Source organism: Pectinophora gossypiella, chromosome Z (assembly GCF_024362695.1).
Source record: "Pectinophora gossypiella chromosome Z, ilPecGoss1.1, whole genome shotgun sequence".
Classification (NCBI taxonomy): domain Eukaryota; kingdom Metazoa; phylum Arthropoda; class Insecta; order Lepidoptera; family Gelechiidae; genus Pectinophora; species Pectinophora gossypiella.
This window is the reverse complement of record NC_065433.1, coordinates 7,222,464-7,245,091: the sequence shown is the minus strand read 5'-3', so window position 1 is coordinate 7,245,091 and position 22,628 is coordinate 7,222,464. Positions and strand designations below refer to the sequence as shown.

At 40.6% G+C, this 22,628-nt stretch overlaps 1 protein-coding gene across 1 annotated transcript in view; it reads right to left on the bottom strand.

The window, feature by feature from the left end:
- Positions 1-22,628, bottom strand: part of LOC126380772 (probable cationic amino acid transporter) — a 168,700-nt gene that overhangs the window by 73,516 nt on the left and 72,556 nt on the right. The window contains exons 4-6 of the mRNA XM_050030371.1: positions 17,203-17,356; positions 12,920-13,047; positions 9,285-9,387 (exon numbers count right to left, since the gene is read on the bottom strand). Of these exons, the coding sequence (XP_049886328.1) occupies positions 9,285-9,387; positions 12,920-13,047; positions 17,203-17,356 (385 nt within the window). The remainder of the gene's footprint in view (positions 1-9,284; positions 9,388-12,919; positions 13,048-17,202; positions 17,357-22,628) is intronic.

Here is a 22,628-nt window from a genome sequence, read left to right as displayed (position 1 = left end):
TCTAAAGGGAATCCCTAAGGAGTGGGAAACCACTCTTGTTAAGGAGGACCTTATTAAAAACGGTTTTCCGGTTCTCGAGGTGCACCGTATGCACCGCGGTCGTGGCCAAGTCCCGTACGACATGGTCACCGTTATATTAGAAAGGACGGATGAGGGCAAGAAGATCTTCAACCTGAAGACTTGTTGCGGTCTATCTGGCCTTAAAGTTGAAACTCCCCATAAGGGAGGCCCCCCAACGCAATGTCATAGATGCCAACTTTACGGGCATTCTAGTAGGCATTGTCATGCCAAGCCTAGGTGCGTAAAGTGCCTAGGTGATCACGCTACCTCGGATTGCCTTAGAGGCAAAAACGAGGTGGAACCCCCTAGCTGTGTGCTGTGTGGTCAGCAAGGTCATCCTGCGAACTATCGCGGATGCACCAAGGCTCCACGCACCCACCATAAGGTAGCTCAACGAAGGGCAGCCCGCGCTGCAGCTTCCCAACCCGGTCCCACTAAGGCCCATATGGCCCCTTCCTCGCACTCTACTCGCGATTTCCCGGCTCTGCCACTCACGCAGACCAAACTCGCGCCACAGCGTCCATCCGCATGGATTCGTCCCCCGGCAATCGTCCGACCGACAAATCCGCTCCGCGCCCAACCTAGTAGCAACTTAGGTATTCCTGCAGCCACTCTTGCGCCTCATCCGGTTCCTGCGATGGCCCCTCAGGCCTCTGCGTTTCCTGTCAACCAGTTTAGGGAATTTAGTATTCTCTTTAAGTCGGCCCTTAGTCAACTTGACAGTTTATTAGACTCCCTGTCCCAATTTAAAGCCTAATAATGGATTGTACGAATAAAAGTAGAGTCAAACCGCGTTCCCTTACAATAGGTTTTTTCAATGCTGATGGCATCTTAGGTCAACGTGCAGAGATTCACGAGTTTGTAAAACATCATCAGGTAGATATTTTATTAGTGCAGGAATCTTTCCTCAAACCCTCTAATCGCGACCCCAAGATGGCGAATTATAATTTAGTGCGAAACGACAGGATCTTTGCGCCCAAAGGGGGCACTCTCATTTATTATAGAAAGTCACTTCACTGTATACCTATAGACCCGCCTGCCCTCACTGACATTGAGGCTTCGATCTGTCGAGTGGGCATGACAGGACATCAGCCAATCACACTAGTGTCGGCTTATCTATCTCCTAATAACTCTAAGAGGTTACTTAGAAGTGACCTCGAAGCCCTCTTTAATCTCAGTAATTCAGTCATAATTGCAGGCGATCTTAACGCTAAACATCTTTCTTGGAGTTGCTTAAAAACAAACACAAGAGGCAGGGTATTAGAAACTCTAGCCGAGCCCCTCTATTATGATATAATAACACCATTGCAGCCCACTAGATATCCCCCTGACTTGAACCACAGACCAGAAATACTCGACTTGGCGCTTCTAAAGAACATAAACTTACGTCTATGTTCTATAGAAGTACTACACGAGTTACAATCCGACCACCGACCTGTTATATTAAAACTAGGCTCCCGTTTAGACGCCCCTGATAATCCAGCAACCCCTAAGACAGTACTGGACTGGGAGAAGGTGGCCGAAGGCCTCCAGTCTTCTAGTTCAGTATACTTAGATAGTATCCCAGTAGAAATAGTCTCCTTAGAGGAGGCCTCGACAGCTATTAACTCCCTCACGGATCACGTGAGGTCGGTTTTGAATGAAAGTTCAAAACAGGTTCCGGAGATGGAAGACCATCGCTGGAAACTGCCTACCGACATCCGTGATCTGCTAACGGAGAAAAACGCAGCCACCCGTGCATATGATTCCAATCGCACCGAGGAATGTCGCCGTCATTTGCGTCTCTTGCAGCATACTGTAAGAAAACGTATTAATGACATGCGACAGAATCGGTGGGATAATCTTTTGAGCGGCATTGAGCCCCACCACCAGGCCATCTGGCAGCTGTCTAGGTCTCTTCAAAAGGATACGGTTGTTCCTACTCCTCCTCTCAATAGGCCTAACCAACCCCCCGCTTTTGACGATGACGAAAAAGCCGAATGCCTTGCCGACAGTCTCGAAGCCCAATGTTCGCCCAGTACTCTCCCTATCGATCGTAGGCACCTCTCGACGGTGAACTCTGAAGTTCAGCGTAGGGCTTCTGTACCTCCCACCGATCCTCCTCTTCCACAGGTTACTGAGGAAGAGGTACTAGGTATCATCAAAAGATTTCATACCCGAAAAGCCCCTGGCTCAGACGGTATCACGAATCGTGTCCTTAAAAACTTCGGTGCTCCCCTCATCTGCTTACTAACGGCAATATTCAACGTCGCCATGAGCAACTGCGTCTTTCCACAGCAGTGGAAAGAAGCAATTGTAATTGGTATACCAAAGCCTGGGAAACCTAAAAACGAACCTTCCAGTTACCGCCCTATAAGTCTCCTCAATACCATGGGGAAGATTTATGAGCGGCTCATATTTGCTAGATTACGGGACTACGCCGAATCCAATAGTCTTATTCCACCAGAGCAGTTTGGTTTTAGAACTAAACACTCCTGCGTTCAACAAGTGCACCGTATTGTTGAACATATCTCCAGTAGATTAAACTTAAAAAAACCTGTCGCTACGGGAGCGCTCTTCTTCGATGTGGCGAAAGCGTTCGACAAAGTCTGGCACAACGGCTTGATCTACAAGCTTTATTCACTGGGAGTGCCAGACCGTCTCGTGCACATCATACGAGACTTCCTCTCAAATCGAACCTTTCGCTACCGCGTGGAAGGGACGCTCTCGTCACCGCACCCGATACATGCCGGAGTCCCACAAGGCTCCGTCCTCTCCCCTTTACTATTTTCATTGTATACTAGTGACATTCCCAAATCCCCTAATACCGAATTAGCTTTATTTGCGGATGATACAGCCATCTATTCTTCGTGCCGTGGTCGAGTTATGATGACCGGAATCCTCCAACGCGCGGCCAATGCCTTGGGCAAGTGGTTTCGCAAATGGAGAATCGAGGTAAACCCGGAGAAAAGTGCAGCGGTGTACTTTTCAAAGGGCTATTATAACACGCCACGGTCACGCCGTCAACTTAAAATCATTAAGATGTTTGGCAAGCCAATCCCTTGGGAGGAGCAAGTCAAATATCTCGGCGTAGTCTTAGATAGACGTCTTACTTTCAAGGCCCATATCAAACGTGTGCGCGATCGCGCCGCGTTTGTAATGGGCCGTCTTCACTGTCTCCTTAACAAGCGAAGTAAATTGTCCCTTAGGAATAAGGTCAAAATCTACACGACTTGCATCCGTCCGATCATGACCTATGCAGGGGTAGTTTTCGCTCATGCGAGTCCCTCTCAAATCCACCGTCTACAGGTAATACAAAATCGTTTCATGCGGAAAGCCACGGGAGCTCCGTGGTTCCTTCGCAATGAAAATCTGCACATTGACCTAGGTCTGCCAACCATTGCCCAATGGCTCAAATTAGCTTCCAAACGTTTTTTCGATTCTGCTCCGCACCACCCAAATCCCCTGGTAGTTGCGGCTTCCGAATACATCCCGCTTAGGGACGGTACTGAAAAGTATCGGCGTCCGAAGGACGTAATATACGATCCCGACGACCCGATTACTCTAGCCATAGAGGCAGCCAATCAGCTCGCGACACCAAACACTTCAGGACCCCGATACCGACCCCGCCGGCGTGGTCGACGATTTCCCTCATTCAGCGCTTATCGCTATCGGCCCACTAGGGTCGATTAATTCTTTCAAATATTTTTCCTCTCAGACGACGCCCTGAGCCGAGGTTCGCGCCCAACTGGGCACCCTCAGGCCTGTTGTCTTAAACGTTGTACCGGGTGAGAGCCTTCAGCGCTCCCCATTTGTCCGGCCAAGTAGTTAATGCCATCTGCGGCAAATCTACAATAAGTCACGTCAAAAAAAAAAAAAAAAAAAAAACGGTTTTACAATAGGCAGATTTTGAGGTGAGTGGATACCTATAGAGGTAGGGGACATCCACACAGTTCTTAATATAGAGAGATGCCACGCGAACATAGCCGGTGAGACTGAAATATGAACAAAACGAAAATTTTACTGAGGCAACGATCGTATCATAAAACTTTCCACGGCATTCATTGTTTCTTTGGTATCGCGTAGCCACAAGGTGCGCTTGTATTATTACGCAATGAACGTGTGGTAAATCGATGTAGCGATCCAAGTAGATGTGTATGTGCGGTGGCTTCACACGCTGATGAAAATGAACAGGCGACTTGCGGACTCATGTAATTTAGTCCTTATACCTCCCTTGATTGTATGATCTGTGGGGACAACTCAAGAAAGTATAGATGGATTGTGCTGAGATGACCGAGAGAGATGAATGGAAGAAGAATACTTACCTACACGTTGTGCCGAAGCAATTACGAGTGGAGTAAAGGCGAGGATGAAGATGATAATTTTATGTAAGTCGTCACCAGCCCATTAACATCCCCACTGCAGGGGCACGGGCCTTCCCTATGGATGGATAGGGAGATCGGCCCTTAAACCATCACGCGGGCCCAGTGCGGATTGATGGTTATTAACGATTGCTAATGCAACCGGGACCAACGGCTTAACGTGCCTTCGGAAGCACGGAGGAGCTCGAGATGAAAACTTTTTTTTTGTGGCCACCTATCCTATGACCGGCCTTTGCGAAAGTTGCTTAACTTCACAATCGCAGACCGACCGCGTTTACCGCTGCACCACTAAGCTCCTCAATTTATGTAAGTAAGTAACTAACTATTATTATGGTATATTATTTCGCTTTTCAAAGGATGTTCTAAGATAGGATATCATGATGGACCGCATGGTGGCAGGTGGTAAAATCAGGACACAAACACCTAGACCTCCGGATCGTGAGCCCTACTCAACCACTGAACCACAGAGGCCGTTATAGACGCCGATATAGCTATCATTATAGAACTAGTGGATATATAAAGCAAGAGGTGTTTCTGCCACATTAAAGACAAACGCATGTAGGTAATTGAGTTAACACTTCGCATGTTACGTAATTAGTTATTGATGTGGTTACCCTCAAAGTAATTGCTTGATTGTAACAGTGACATCTCAATTAAGTGTGACATATAAACATAAGCTCACGTCCACCATCCCTGATGGGGTGAGCAGTGCCGCAAGTAATCAGAAGACAACAAATCGCCACTTTCGGTACGAAGTTTTAAGATATGATGAACCGTATGGCGTTCAGCCCAACATAGAAACGGGGCAACAACAACGTAGTAAGAAAGAAAGAAAGAAAGAAGGAAGGAAGGAAGGAAAGAAAGAAAGAAAGAAAAAAGAAAGAAAGAAAAAAAAACATTTGTTATTTTTCTTTCTTACAACAACAACAACGTAGAAGTTAGTCAATAGTTCATTATATATTATAATGTATATTCTAATATGAAACGTAACCGTTTCCATTATAACTCGCGGAAACTTGATTCCACGAGAACGGGAACCTATTATGATTTGCGAACATAATGTGTTGCTAAAACATTTCAGGTGGGTACCCTCGAAAATAATTCCCTCTCGTATATTTTCGTGAAACTGTTACTACATTTTACCCCCTCCGGTTGATTGAGGGGAGGCCTGTGCCCAGCAGTGGGATGTATACAGGCAGCTTGTTATGTTACTACATTTTATTTGAATATGACTTCGTTAAATTATTACCAGGTACATTGTCCAAATTGGAAATGTCCTTAGAAAAGCTTCAGTGCGGTCTACTCTGAACCGGCGTGCGTGTATGAAACGATTGATGAATGTGGAGGAAGCACGGCAAGTGTCAGGATCGAAGCAAATGGAATTCCATAGGCTCTGGCTACCCCGGTGGGAAATAGGCATGAGTTTATATACCAGACACTAGTTGAGTGTTCTGACTTGATTATCACGTGCTCAGCGGTGAAGGAAAACATCGTGAGGAAACCCACATACTTTCCCGAGAAATGCGTTTCGGAGGTTTGTGACCTAACCTGTATTGGGCTGGTTTTCCCTTCGCGGGTTGGACGGTCAGACAGGCAGTCGCTTTTGTAAAAATATATCCCTAACTTTTTTCCTGCATAATCTGTAATTGACAGTTGTTTACTTTGTCATATAATTATTAAGTTGGTTGACTCAAAAAGGCGTAGATATGGTATAGATGTTCGTTTGTTCGTAGCCAACAAACCGGACAAATCCGTAGATTTGACAAAATTGGTCGACTACATCCCCGAGACCCGCACGGACAATTCATTCGGACCATAAATGACCTCCTTCTTTTTTGAAGTCGGTTAAAAAGGATAAACGCATTTAGCCTTATGTAAATCTAGCTACTAGGAATATCTACAAGTCTTGTTTAAATCATAAAATTCGACTTAACCTATTATGTTGAAATATGTAATTTTTTAAAAAATGTAACTGTTCCATGATACGAAGTCGCCATTTTCCGGAGGCCCAGGTTGGAATCCCGGTGGGGAAATATCACAAAAATCACTTTGTGATCCCTAGTTTGTTAAGGACATTACAAGCTGATCACCTGATTGTCCGAAGGTAAGATGATCCGTACTTCGGAAGGCTTACTTACTGATGTAAGTAAGTAGTCGTTACATGAGCCATTTTAGGCGCCTTTGGCGGCTCAGTAACAACCCTGACGCCAGGGTTAATGAGGTTGGTATTCCACCTCACAACCCATACGATAAGAAGAAGCTCTTTTCCTACTTTATTTCACTTATTGTATTTTGTTAGGACTACTTACCACTAGTTGTGGAAATCAACGAAAAGGCCCGTATCGTCTGTGATGCAAATTAACAGTGTACTCGTACAAACGGCATAGAACCATAAACCAGCATAAATTGCTGACGGAGCATTTACATACGAATGGGAAATGATTATCATAACGAAAAAGTTTTCCGGAATGGCCGCTAGAAACAGTTACATAATCTCTAACTAACTCTACATTCGCAGCTGCAATGGGCCCGATTTAAGAGAATTTAGATAATACTATTATCTCTCTTACTTGGCGGAAATGATTTTCTCGGGCATAACGGCTTCGGAATGGTTTCCTTCTCTGTAAAGCACGTACTACCTCCACGTATCCTTATTGGAATTTGATTGCAATAACAATTCAGTGGTCTATACCGGTGATCCGCTAACATGAGTTCGTCTATGCTACTGACAGCTTCAGTTTCATCTAGTGCTGTCAATCATGGCTATTGGTCGGAGTCAGGAGTGGTTATGCTAAATAAGATAACTCCAATCTGCTTGGAAACTATTACGGAGCGCAGCGCCTGCGGTGTTGTTTATGAATTGTATATCCTTACAGAGAGCGCTGATGCACAAACGTATATACATAAATCCACGCCCGTAAGCCCTAACGGGGTGGGCAGAACCACAAGCAATGAGAAGACAAGTTGCACCCACATAATGATACTAAAGATGGATGTGGTGAACCGTGTGTAACCAGTAATGGTTTAAGGAAACAATTCATGTTTTTAACCCAGACTCCCGGAAACAAGAATGATTTTATTCCTCTTGTCCGTTAAATCTTCAGCATTTCAACAATGCAAGCAAACAATACTACTGGCAAAGAAACTTCAAATCCAATTAAGGCTTTACTTGACTACATAGAAAGAGAAAATGAAGCAGCGAGCTTTATCATATTCCCACTATTTTACCTAAGATTTTCCTGCACGATGCTATTTATTAAGCCTGGAACACACGTACAGACTACATGTGTAGAAACAAAAACGGGTAAGTACGCTGATGTGGGACGAAAAGCCGCGAGACTCAAATGGGATTGGGCCGGACCAGTTTGTCGCATGCACCCTGAGCGGTGGGCACGGATCGTCACGCATTGGGTGCCTCATGACGGGTACAGGCGTCGTGGTAGACCTCGAAAGACATGGCGTGACGACGTGGACGCTTGTCGGAGGGACTGGCCGGAGTACGCACAGGACGAAAAATGGAAAGAGGAAGGGGAGGCCTTTGCCCAGCAGTGGGATCTTGTAGGCTAGATTAGATTAGATATCTCTTAGGATTCAGTGTTTGATGTTCGTTAGTGGTGCGCATATAGGTACATTAACTAATATTCCATCTGTCCTGAACGATCGCAATAGGTCGCAGTGATACAATGCATAAAATAAGGCCTGAATTGTCCCAGGGTTAAATAATCTTCACGCATTCAGCATTTTCGCATTCGCTTATCTCCCCGGGAATGTATTAAAACCGACAGAGGGATTGTGTCTCTTCTAATTTGGTGGACCTGCATTATAATAGGCAATGGGCTGCTCTTGATGTCTATCTTGGCATTTCTTATCAAGAGAGATTGCAATTTCTCTACTGATTATTTATAGTTCTACCAGCGTTGGATTTTGGAACTTTTTGAGTAAAAAAAGCGGGATTCTTTCGTCGACAGCGGGACAAAGTAAAAAAAAATATATAAAATAAAAGGATCTTGAATCTTTTAATTTGAGTTCAAATTACGTTTACGTGACAATAGATAGCAAAGATATCCATAAAAAATGTATGCTAATAAAAATATGATATTTTTAATCAGATTTACCCTACCGCCGGCCAGACGGCCAGTCCACACTTGTCTGAGCCATCCGCCCACGCTTTCTCAGTACGTTGCACGCACGGTTGAGTTATTCCCGAAAAGCGGGACTGAGCCTGTCCCGTGCGGGACATTAAATTTTGATTTAAAAATCGGGACATCCCGCCAAAATCGGGACGTCTGGCAACGCTGAGTTCTACATAAATACATAAACTCACTCGTAATCCCTAATGGGGTAGGCAGAGCCACAAGTAATCAAAGACAACTTGCAACCACTGTTGATACGATGTCGTAAGCTGGATATGATGAATCTTATTGTGATAAGGGATCAGCTATCGCCCATGACATTAGTTCGTCATGTTAAAAAGGACACAATTGGAGCCGTAGTAGCCTTAGTTTATTGAACGCTGGCCTCTCACTTTGAGGTCGCAGGTTCGAATCTAGCTCAGGCCTAAACCAACCTGTCGAATTTGATTTAGAGTTCATGTTTGGATCATAAATGATTGTCACATGCTTAGTGGTGAAGGAAAACATCGCGAGGAAACCCACATTCCCGAGAAATGCATTTTCGGAGGTATGTGACCTAATCTGTATTGGGCCGGTTTTCCGTTCGCGGGTTAGAAGTTCAGACAGGCAGTCGCTTCTATAAAAAACCGGACCTGTGAAATCTTCAGGTTAGGTAAGCGGACCCTGTGGAAAACGGGATAATACTAGGGAGACGATGTTAGAAATAAATATAAATATTATTTGAACATACCGTATATGGTTCCAAAGAACGAGGCGAGTGTGTTTCCTATGGCGCCGTCACAAAGGGAGTCGAAGCAGGCGCTGAGTGCGCGGGCGCAGGCGCTGGTTCCAATCTATAACAAAAATATTACTATTAACATTAACCCTTGTTTTGACAGAGTCCAAAATATCTTTGTTCAAAGGTAATATTATGGTTACACTTTGCAGAAGTGTCTACTTCTATTACTAGAACAATGAAGGTACTTTTTTAATTTGACTTCGATGTAAGTAATTGTAATATTAATATAGCTAATATTATTGCATGAATCACACATTCTCTTCTCCTTATTCTATCTGCATACAGTTTCAGTGCTCTATTCCACTACAATAACATACAACACTACTAACAACATAAAAATACTGTAATAACATAATTATTTATTACATCAATCTCTATTTCCTCTATTTCCTGTTGCATATCCCAAACGGTAGACATAATATACTCCGTTAAATATAGCTTGATTTTTTTTTGCCCATTCGGCCAGGCAAAGGGAACTTCGCCCATACAGCCTAGTTTGAATAACTTGACAGCTTTCAGAACTTCCCGGATATTTCTTTTTCTTAATCTCTTGAATCTCTTACACCATTCTGCATTCTTTTGCATCAACCAAATTAATCAAACTACTTATTAAACTGTAGATTATAAAATGTGTCTTCAGAATAGATATAATTAAACTAGTTTCTCATCTAGTTTTAAAGCAGGCGTTGCTCGAGTTATTTAAAAATCAATATAGCCCAGTTGAAGGTCACGGGGCTATCAGTGGACACAGGACGCGCTACGAAGGCGAGACACACAGACAAAGACGAATATCGTGGACACGAAGTCGAACAGTGATATGCTGTTCCCACGAATGTTTCCAAAGTGGAAATGTTCCCGTTGTAAAAACTCTATAATACCAAGGACACTGGATGCTTTACTTTTTCAAATTGTTCTTTCTTGTTCTCTGGTTTTATCTGCCTAAAAGTTAGAAATCAGAAATCAGTATCATTTATTCAACGTAATTATCATGGATAAACTTGTTGAAGATCAATGTAACATATTTGAATTTACGTCATTTCGCAAGGTGTTATGGCTGAGTAGAAGAAATGACAAGAAACTAAACACATCTTTTAAAAACCAATGAGGATATACATTACAAGTTATTTAATAACAAGAGGAACACATTCTTTACCAGACAATTTTATCATTTAGGTAGTCATTAATCTCATAATAAGCTTTTTTATTTACATAGTAAGTTTCACATGAGCTTTAAATTATTTTCTGACAAATTTAAAATATTATCTGGTATTTTATTGTAAAAATGTTTACGTTAGGTTATAAAACTCTTTTGAAGTACATACATTTTGCGCCTTTTTCCTCATTTATTTTTTACACATCACAGAACACGAACATTGTGATCCACGAACATCAAAGTCGAAAAGGTCCTTAGGTATGGACGCAAATGGCAAAGCGAACACGAATGCAGGTCGACAAATCTTTACTCTCAATTTCAGTAGCCTCCTGTCACCGTTTGAAGGAGACAATGAATTAGGTACCTATACAGTGTAAGGTCAATTCTAATCGAGTAAAATGTTTACGAGAGATTGCAACACTGGCCGGAATTAAAAATATGGTAAAAGAAAAATGTTTGTAGGCGGGAGATGGTTTTTTTTTGGGTGAGAAGATGGAGGGACGTAGATGCAAATTTGGATTGTTATAAAATTATATTTGATTGTCAAAGTAGAGGAAAATATATATGTTATAAAAGTATAGAAGGTGAGTTTTATTATATTAGCGGTTTATTGTATAGATGTGTTGCTGTTGCAGTTTCTTGTCATTTCTTCTCCTCAGCCATAACACCTTGCGAAATGACGTAAATTCAAAAATGTTACATTGACCTTCAACAAGTTCATCCATGATAATTACGTTGAATAAATGATTCTGATTTCTGATATTACTTTTTAGTTACTTCCACAATATTCGTAAAAAAAATCTCTACGATTTTTGTACAATTCTCCCATTATTATGGGAGGTCCCAGGGGAAAGTATATCGTTTGACACATGGTATCCGTCATGGCGTTTTTCGAACACGTGTCATGGTCATGATACATAGGTACCTATCATGTCGCGTGACATATGTCAAATCCATAATATTTTCGTCCCTATAACTTCGTATACGTTCGGCTATGCGCTGCGTTAACATGCTGGCGGTAGGTATAAATGATTGCCGTAGACCGCGATAGCATCTTGGTTAGGCCTTCAAAATCATAACATACACATTGTAATGCCACCAATGTTGTTCCCGAACACACACGACACGACAAACGACCGGGCACAGTGTTCACGACAGTGTTCGGTGTTCATTAGTGGTACACATGCAAACAGGGCTGTTGCGTATCACATAACGTTTCGTCCGTGTGTACAAGCCTTTAGAACCTTGTCACGACTAGAGTCGGTTCCTGGAAAATTGTCTGTCTTATCGAACCGGCCGATCATAAACCACACTACAAACTCGAGAACAAAATATTTTTCGACGACACAACCCCATTTAGTATCTACTCTTTAAGACGAACTACTCTTATGCATTAGGGATCCTTATACTAACTTTATTAGTATTTGTTGGTTTATTAGTCTCTGTTGGAACTGTATCTATCGCCATTGGAGGAGAAAGTATTTTAAATAGCCCAATTTTTCGCCAAGAGATAAATCCAACATGCTTTTTCACTTATTTTGTCGTGCTCTATTACATTAGCAACTTCAAATGACATAATATTTTCCGGCGACTTTTAGGGATAAAAGTATTTTAAGCTGTCGTGAATAGCGGCTGTCGACGCAGAGCTTTGAGGCTTTGATAAAGTTGTTGGCTTAATTTGATACCGTTGGAGGGAGTAAGTCGTCTTAATATTTTGCAAGATATGAGATACGAGGGTATAAATATGCACCTGTGGTTTCCATTTAAGTCGGTATCGACCGAGGAAAGGCAAGCGGGGTAGGACGGCGTCGGACGCGCGCTGATCTGCGGCGCGGCCTAGCCAGATTGAGGTCGCCACTAATCAGGTTGGTATCGCCTTTAAGGTTCTCCAACCTTCTCCAATAAAAATTCATTGTACAGATGAAAGATTTAAATACCTACTTGCTAAACAGTTAATTCCCGAAAAAATTCAAAGATTTTCAACGTTGATGATAACACACTTGTAACTAGACGTACTATACACATCAGTTTATGATTATTCAATTCAATTCAAAACAATTTATTTCGGATAATACGTATACATCCATAATTTGTTAGTAACAATGCACTTACTTACTAGGTTAGTTAACAATCAAATTAAATATTAAAGTGTTAGTAACAATGAAACTTAATTCTATGTTAGTAGTACAACACCTATAAACACACTATCATTATTTATCATAGGCACCAGAATCAGGCATCATTAGTGCCTTCATCCAGTGCCTAACCATAGGCATATTATATTCCAATTGGGGTAGTCAGAGGTACATCCATCGCAAGATGATCCAAGTACCCACACCCACCGAGCTTTCTGTCAGACTATAATCATCATTATCATCATGAAGTGGGACATCTGTTTATAGATCTAGGATTTTCGTGTGCCATGTACACTTACCAAATATTCTAGGACCATGTTCCATCCGATGATGAAAGCGATGAACTCTCCGACGGTCACGTATGAATACATGTAGGCCGACCCGGTGGTATTCGGTACCCGCACTCCGAATTCGGCATAGCAGGCCCCTGGAACCACAGGCTGTGTCAATAATTGACATATAGGTGCTGATCAACAGACAGCTTCTAATATTATTTTAAGTTATACCTGTCATATTCTTACCCGCCGAAAATAAAAGGGACGGATGATTAGCAGCTGTTAGCCAGTCGATTACTCGTCCTTTTCCTTAATGGCGGATATGAAAATTACAGGCAAGTATAACCTAAAATAAAATTAATAATATAGGTAATATTTATTTATAATATAGGTATCATAATCTATTTAAATTAAATACTGTAATTTTTGTACTCTACAACACAACAAAAACACAACTATACGTACTTATATGTAGTGTACGGTCACGAGCATTAATAAATATACAATTTGATACCATGTCACATTAACTTTTTTGACAAATTGAACTGTAAGTCTCACTAAATGTCAAATATGTTAGTGCGACAGAGTCCTAAAGTGGGTACATTATGTTGCTCATGACTGTACCTAGTCTGCTTCCTCACGAGTTTCTAATGGAATTACTTTGACCTAAATATCACACACACGTGAATACAATGTGTGTCATAAAACTAATATTACGATAAAAAAACGATAATAGTAGGATTTATTTCGATACAACTAAAATCACCCATTAACCCGGCCCCAGGAGGGACAGGGTCATCTTCTCTTCCCCTCCACTGCATTGGGGCAATACCTGTTCGGTGCGCCCTTGCTGCGGGGTAGGGTGCCTCGTACTTCAGGCTGGAGGGAGATGTTGGCTGAGATCGGATAGGAACCCAGACCTTCGGGGTATAACATAGAACCCTTCCCCAGGAATACGGGTGAAGACCTTGACCCGGTAACAAATGCGGAGACAGGAGCCATCGGTCTGACAATGCATGCCTGCCTGGGACTGTTACCTGGAACCTGACAGAGGGCGGCAGTGACTGTCAGTACTATTCAGAGGTGGAGGACAGGAGTCCTAGTGCGGCTTTGAAATTGACTACTCTGGGCGGTATCTCACTCGCGTCAGACAGAATACTGCGGGGCGGAAGGCAAGAGGGAAACTACTGCCCTATTTTTCCCTAAAAAAATAGCATAGAGAATGCTACACCGACAAGGGCGTGGCTCTTAAATTAGTGATGATGATGAAGTTAAATCAACTCTTGCACATGCTAGAGTGCCCTGTACCTAAGTAAAGTAGTAAGTCTTATTTGTAGATCAAGAACCAGTTTACTCAAAAATATAACAATTTTATTCGAGTGCGCTTTACACACAACATTTACTCTGCTCCGTTGCAAGTTTCTGTATTGTCATCTAGTCAATAATAATATTGTTAGTACTCTTTCAGAACAGTGGCGTCCTAAGCCGATTATGGCAGGTACTAAGCTGTATTGTTATTAGAGTACGTAGTCAGAAGCTTCAAGTATAAAATGGAAACATATTGTATAAGTACTGACAATGTTTCCAACAATATAATGATAAGAGACATGAACGTTATATCAACCAAAAATACGTATATACCGTACGAGCCAAACTTAAAGTACGTTTCTACATTGACTGCAGCAATACTGATTGACACCAAAGCTTGCAATAAAAGCCTTTGATGTTAATACGAAAATGCAAGTGACTGCTGCTTGAAGTAAGTAATCGCATTTGAAGCGCGAGTTATTAAAGTTTCAAGTAATTTTGAAGTGTTGTAATATTCGGATCTCAAGCCAGACGCGCATCTCTCTACAAGGGAGCACAGAGGAACATCAGCAAAGGAGCTGATAGGTGATGTGATATATCGCGACAAGCGACTGCTCGGATTTAATAACTTCACACTGTGATTTCTCGCTCAATGTCTTTGACTGGTTCCGAATGAACATTTTAGCTTTACGTCTTCGCACAAACCTCTCTTTTGAAGGAGTACTTACGCAAGTAATCTGTCCTTTCAATCTACCTCACGTGGGCGTAAATGCTTGCCAGTGTAGATTAAGAGTCTTCTGCCGTAAATCGAGAGTCAAAGGGAGGGTTTAAACTACGATTGTGCACGAAGTTACCGAAACCCGACAATTTGACGCAGCATGATTCATGCATGAATAAATGGGAAAGTGTATGTGTGTGTGTCTGTCTATTTGTCTGTCTATCACGGCAAAACGGAGCGACAAATTGACGTGATTTTTTAAGTTGAGGTAGTTGAAAGGATGGAGAGTGTCATAAGCTACTTTTTGTCTCTGTCAAGCTACTTTTGGTTCAAAAGAACCCCCAATTTCCTAAAATGGGGGGTGGGTGTTTGATGGAGCATTCCGCCATTTCCAAGGTAGGAAGGAAAAATTGGTATGCGGACTATTTGTGAATAACAAAAATACGTGCATTCTTTTTTTGGAAATCTGCCCTGAACCTTTCGGAGAGGGGGTGAAATTTTTTATGGGACTTTACGCAGTCGGAAGTTAAAAATTGGTACATTAGGAACGGAGAACCGTGTTACCCCGAATTTAATGCGAGCGAAGCCGCGGGAAATAGCTAGTTGTAAATAACAATGAATGGACGTCGACGGACAACCACGAGCTTATGTAGTTTAATAAAGCCGTATATTGTCCGGAAACTGATTATTGTTCCCATCACTATAATGGATCATATTGAAATGTTATTATTTGATAATTACTAAGATGTTTATTTAAAATTCTTAAATAGAAAGGAAATGGCGTACGGTATATAAAAGCGAACGGCCTTTTTTGAATACTTAATTAATTGTTGCTTTTTAAAGTAACATAACGTACAGTTTAAAATATTTTGATAAAGTTTATGCTTTTTTCCTTTTTAACGTGACTTATTGTAGATTTGCCGAAAATGACATTAACTACTTGGCCGGAAAGTTTATCCTTGGACAATAAACTAAAAAAAAAATTATAGAGAACCTTTGAAAATAATTATAAAAACACCTTTGCGCCCGGATCCACCCGCGGGGACTTATTTGACTACTTAAATAGATTGTTAATGTCTATTTTGTCTGCTATTAATTACTTTAATCTATAATTTATGTAACAAATATCTTCAATTATAAAGAAATTTTATCTCTAAAATCACTAGGGCCTTCATCTTTCCCTCTCGATCCTGTGGGAAATTCGGTTAGTTTGACATTACACCGTCTAATCTCATCAAAAATAGAACAAAAATATTATCATAGTAGAATAATATAATACTTGCGTATTAATTAAATACCTTTTTAGGGTTCCGTAGCCTAATGGCAAAAAACGGAACCCTTATAGATTCGTCATGTCTGTCCGTCCGTCTGTCCGTCCGTCCGTATGTCACAGCCACTTTTCTCCGAAACTATAACAGCTATACTGTTGAAACTTGATAAACATGTGTATTATGTGAACCGCATTAAGATTTTTACGCAATGATATAAAAAAACAATACATTTTGGGGGCCCCCATACATAGAACTGAAACTCAAAAAAATTTTTTCATCAAACCCATACGTGTGGGGTATCTATGGATAGGTCTTCTAAAATGGTATTGAGGTTTCTAACATCATTTTTTTCTAAACTAAATAATTTGCGCGAGAGACACTTCCCAAAGTGGTAAAATGTGTGTCACCCCCCCTGTAACTTCTAAAATAAGAGGAGGATAAAACTAAAAAAAATATATGATGTAGATTAGCATGCAAACTACCAACAAAAATTGGTTTGAACCAGATCTAGTAAGTAGTTTTTTTAATACACCATAAATCTTAAACCGTAATTTACTTTTCATTCAATCAACTCAATCAATCAATCAATCAATCAAATATACTTTATTGCACACAACATACAACTCAAGTATAGGAACGAAAAAAAAAAACTTTTATATTATGTTACTTGCTGTTACGGAACCCTTCATGGGCGAGTCCGACTCACACTTGGCCGCTTTTTATATAATTAAAGAAGTTTCATATTAGTGAGGCGTTAAACTGATTCGCACGTTTTACCTTAAGCGTGACAAAACGGGAGGCAGCGACGAGATTACTTTTTAATAACACTGTAGACATTTCTTTATTGCCATTAACATAAAGTATAATATTGTTCAACAACGACAAACTGCTTACTCGGTCTTCCACGAACCGATGTTTGGCACGGAGAAGATTGCAATTTATTGAAATGGTAATAAAGTTCGAAGTCGTCTTTGATCTGTTTTCACCCTTTTACGGTATAGGAAGGTCACCTGAGAAGATGCTAGCTACTGCCGCTATGATGAAGCTGATGACCACGCCTGGGCCCGCGAACTTCCTGGCTACCATCCCGGCGACCAGGTACATCCCGGTGCCCACACAGGATCCCACGCCCAGGGAAGTCAGGTCCATCGTCGTCAGGCATCGCTGCGGACAAGGCATACAATCAGGTTTTGTCTATTTTATTTTATTAACTTAGCTGTTCTAAGTTTGTCTGTGTAAACGGGGTAACTTTGAAGAGATGATTTGTTCAAATGTATAAAATTGCAAAGGTACGCCAGTAATACGTCCAGTAGCTTTAGCATGATGAGCCGGCCTCCGTGTTCCAGTGGTTGAGCGTTGAACTCACGATCCGGAGGCTCCGGGTTCGAATCCCGGTGGGGACATGTCACAAAAATCACTTTGTGATCCCTAGTTTGGTTAGGACATTACTGGCTGGTCACCTGATTGTCCGAAAGTAAGATGATCCGTACTTCGGAAAGCACGTTAAACCGTTGGTCCCGGTTACTACTTACTGATGTAAGTAGCTATCTATATACCTACTTAACGACTTTGACGACTATTCGTGACATGAGTCAGGGGCCTTTGGTAAAGTAAGATGATCCGTGCTTCGAAAGGCACGTTAAGCCGTTGGTCGATTGTTATTTACTGATGTAAGTACGTAGTCAATACATGAGCCATGTTAGGCGCCTTTGGCGGCTCAATAATAACCTTGACACCAGGGTTGATGTGGTTGGTATTCCATCTCACAACCCACACGATAAGAAGCATGATGGGCGAACAAAACCGGTATATTTACAGTTAAGTAAGTATATTACATAAGTATAGATACAGATAGGGTACATATACATCATAGACAAGATATGTAAGTACAAGATATCATGTGACTCAAAGTTATTATCAACCCATTATAGTCCACTGCTGCTGCAGTCCTACCAATTACTACGTTCGCTCAACAGGTGATTAGTGTTGCGACGACAAAAGCCAATCCGCTATTGAATACATATTCAATTAACATTATAATATAATAAAAAAAAATCTGTCAAATTAACATTTATATCTGTGTAAAATGTATGTAAGTATCTTTATGAATCGAACTCGTTGAGCAGACATTAAACCACTGGGGGGGTTTAAACGCCACATCGAAGCAATTGCTATTTGGCCTTTTTAACCCCCCTGTTCAAGAGACCTGGTTCTAATTACCGATTAAGATAGCCCTTCTCTGAAGTTGTTTGTATAAAAGTACACAAGTGGGTAGGTTCACAATTTTACTAAGTACATAAAAAATGTCAAGCGTCACATCCAGTGTCATAGTACAGAGTGAAAAAGAAAAAAATAAACTCGATCTAAAGGACATTCCTGGTAGGACGCCCGAGGCTAAAAAAAAAGTTTGTCATTAAGAAAGTAAGTACGTAAGTAATAAGAATTTGCGATTGTGGCATTTCCTGACTATTTAGAACAACAATGGTGACGTAAAATTACAATTTATTAGAAAACAAAAAATAATCAAATGCGACTAGCATATAAGTTTTTGAATTTAGAACCAATTATGTTGGCAATTCTGAAGAAAGAAACGTCTTTTCACTTTTTAAGAAAATACGTTTTGGCGGGAGTTTTGAAAAGAAAACAAGTGAAGATGGAATTTTCGTGAGAAGCGTAAAATGAAAAACTAGTTTCTGTATTGGACTTTGAGTTTGTTAACAATTATAGTAACATACGTCCACGTTTAGAACTACCTTAGTATTGCAAGTAATACTGATTAAAAAGTTTCAATAAATTTTATGGCTGGCTGCATGACAATAAAGAACAGAAATTTGCTCCTTCAAACTAGTTATTAATTTATATTAAACTTCATGAGCGGGTAGACGTCAAAAAGGCCAACATAGTAGCAGCTATTGTTCTAGTCTATTCTGACTGGGTTGAACTGGGTTGAATTGTGTGTTCATATATTATAGTACTTGTAAATTATAGTATAATGGATTTACATTATCAGGGGCACAGAAAAGGTCATAAGGTAACTAAACCAAACGATTTAGGTAAGGTCATTATTTCTTTTTATTTTGGTGCAATAAAGTGTATTTGTATTTTGTATTTGTAAGGTACTACTCGATAACAGAAGCACGTGGACAAAGTCGCGGGTGACAACTAGTAAGGCATATAGCAGTGCAACGTAGTGGAGTATGCTCCATTCCCCGTCCGATTGAACGAGGGGAAGTTAAGTTTTGAGCCGTATGAAGGTCGTTCAGTTTTCAGTTATTTATAGCCCTGTAGTTATAGATTTTCGTAGACCGACAGGGCGTATAATAAAATTGGGTGACAGCCTATGTTTACCTACGTGCCGACCGATCTATCCGTGGGGACCACACGTTTGTGGCCACCCCGTAAACGCGTGGTTTAGTTATTTCCATAAAGGAGAAATCTTTACTTTTTCACAGCACTATTGATAGAAACCTTAAAGGATGGATTTATTTTAATTTGTGTAATACGTTGTTTGAATTAAATAGACAGAGAACTTCAATCCTTTGTTAACTACATTATTATCAAGGAGAGAGAATCTTATCTTATTCAGTGTTCTTACGTGTTACTTTCATTTATTTCTTTTTCTATAATAATGAAATAAATACATTTAGAGATGTCAAATATTTAACATCATCTACAGAGGCAGATTTAATATGTGAGTGCTTCTAACATCTTGTCAGATGAATGCTGCACCTCCCTATTACATGGGACTTGCACACAGCTGACGAGGAGTGGATATATCTATAACCTCTGCCTACCACTTCAGAGATGCGGGCGTGATGCTACGTTATGTGTCTTACATGATACGGTTTATTGATCACCTTAAAACGAACTCTATTTCTAGAATAACATTTTATAATTTACTAGCTTTTGCCCGCGACTTCGTCCGCGTGGCGTGTTATATAAGAGAGAGATCTTTGTGTGTGTGGGAGTGCATACTTATGCAGTTTAGATTTTTTCATACAATTTTTTTCCCCATAACTTGGGTCAAAATACAGCAAAAAATAAACTTTATATTTACTAAGGTATGCATGCATGCTAGATTGAATCAATTGATTGAATTGATTTTTATTTTAATTGATTGTTCATTGAGTTTTAATTTTAATACACACTTCCTCTCTTCCCTTCAACGTTGCTGTGCCCTACAGGGTCCATGTTTTAGTTCCTATGCCTATGTAACACCCCATTGTACTACATGGAATGCAATAAATAATTTAATTGAATTGAAAACATCTATCCTACGCGGTTTCGATTTTTTCATACAAATGTTTTTTTCCCGCTAACTCCCGTTTCCGTGGGAATTTTGCAATATCCTGTTGCAACTAAGCTTTAAGTTAACTAAGGTACCTGCATGCCAAATTTCAAGCGTCTAACTTAAGCGGTTTAGATTTTTCATACAAAAGGATTTTCCCGCTAATTTCCGTTCCCGTGGGAATTCCGGGAATTCCTTTCTTAGTGCACCTCTACGGTACCTAAGCTATGTCCCTTCCAAATTTCAAATGCCTACGTTTAACCGTTCAGGCTATGCGTTGATATGTCAGTCACTGAGTCAGTCAGTTTCTCCTTTTATTTAGATTTGATTTTTTCATACAAATGTTTTTTCCCGCTAACTACCGTTCCCGTGGGAATTTTGTAATATCCTGTTGCAACTAAGCTTTAAGTTTACTAAAGTACCTGCATGCCAAATTTCAAACGTCTAACTTGAGTGGTTTAGATTTTTCATACAAAAGGATTTTCCCGCTAATTCCCGTTCCCGTGGGAATTTCGGGAATTTCTTTCTTAGTGCACCTCTACGGTATCTAAGGTACCTGCGAGCCAAATTTCAAACATCTAACTTGAATGGATTAGATTTTTCAAACAAAAGGATTTTCCCGTTAATTCCCGTTCCCGTGAGAATTTTGGGAATTCCTTTCTTAGTGCACCTCTACGGTACATATGGTACCTGCATGACAAATTTCAAACGTCTAACTTGAGTGGTTTAGATTTTTCATACAAAAGGATTTTCCCGCTAATTCCCGTTCCCGTAGGAATTTCGCGAATTCCTTTCTTAGTACACCTCTACGGTATCTAAGGTACCTGCATGACAGATTTCAAACATCTTACTTGAATGGTTTAGATTTTTCATACAAAAGGATTTTCCCGCTAATTCCCGTTCTCGTAGGAATTTCGGGAATTCCTTTCTTAATGCACCTCTACGGTACCTAAGGTACCTGCATGCCAAATTTCAAACGTCTAACTTGAATGGTTTCGATTTTTCATACAAAAGGATTTTCCCGCTAATTCCCGTTCCCGTAGGAATTTCGGGAATTCCTTTCTTAGTGCACCTCTACGGTATCTAAGGTACCTGCATGCCAAATTTCAAACGTCTAACTTGAGTGGTTTAGATTTTTCATACAAAAGGATTTCCCTTCACTACTCTGCTCCTATTGATTGTAGCGTGATGAAAAGTATACTATAACCTGTCCAGGAGTGTGAAGAATAATTGTACCAAGTTTCATTAAAATCCGTCCAGTAGTTTTTGTTTCTATAAGGAACATACAGACAGACAGACAGACAGACAGACAGACAGACAGACAGACAAAAATTTTACTGATTGCATTTTTGGCATCAGTATCGACCACTTATCACCCCCTGATAGTTATTTTGAAAAAATATTTAATGTACAGAATTGACCTCTCTACAGATTTATTATAAGTATAGATGTGTGACCCAATGAACTATCGAATTGGGTCAGTGGAGACCACCACTTAGCGAGCTTCCTCAGGGCGCAATTAAATATCGCATAACACACGCTTACGACCATATCCCTATGGGGGTAGTCAGAGGTAAGTATCCACACCTTACCGAGCTTTCTGTAGACCTACGTGATACGTAGTGAGCCGTATCACCGTGTATAACGGTCGAACCAACTGTGTTAACAAAAATGCACTAAGACAGTGGCACTGCACTGCAATTTCCGATGAGCTAGATTAATACAAATACAAATCTTTACTGGTAACATAAGCTACATGTCATTGGTAAGTACATTAATTAAGTGTATACATTATTATATCAAAGAAATTCATTAAATTCATAGAATATGTTTTTAAACAACCACTCTTTTATGAGCTTTTTAAAAGATTGGGTGGACGCTGCATCCAGTATTTTCGGTGTTAAGCGGTTATATACAGATAGCCCTATTATATAGACAGATTGCTCACTCTTGTGTTGTTGTTGTTTTTTATTTTTATTATGTGTTTGATTGTAAGTCAAATTCAAATTCAAATTCAAAAATATCTTTATTCAGTAGGTAACATAGTTACACTTTGAATCGTCAATTTTACATAACGAACGTCTCATCCGCCTAAAACTACTGCAGCTTCTCACAACCTGTATAGCCGGGGAAAAGAAGCTGCAAGAA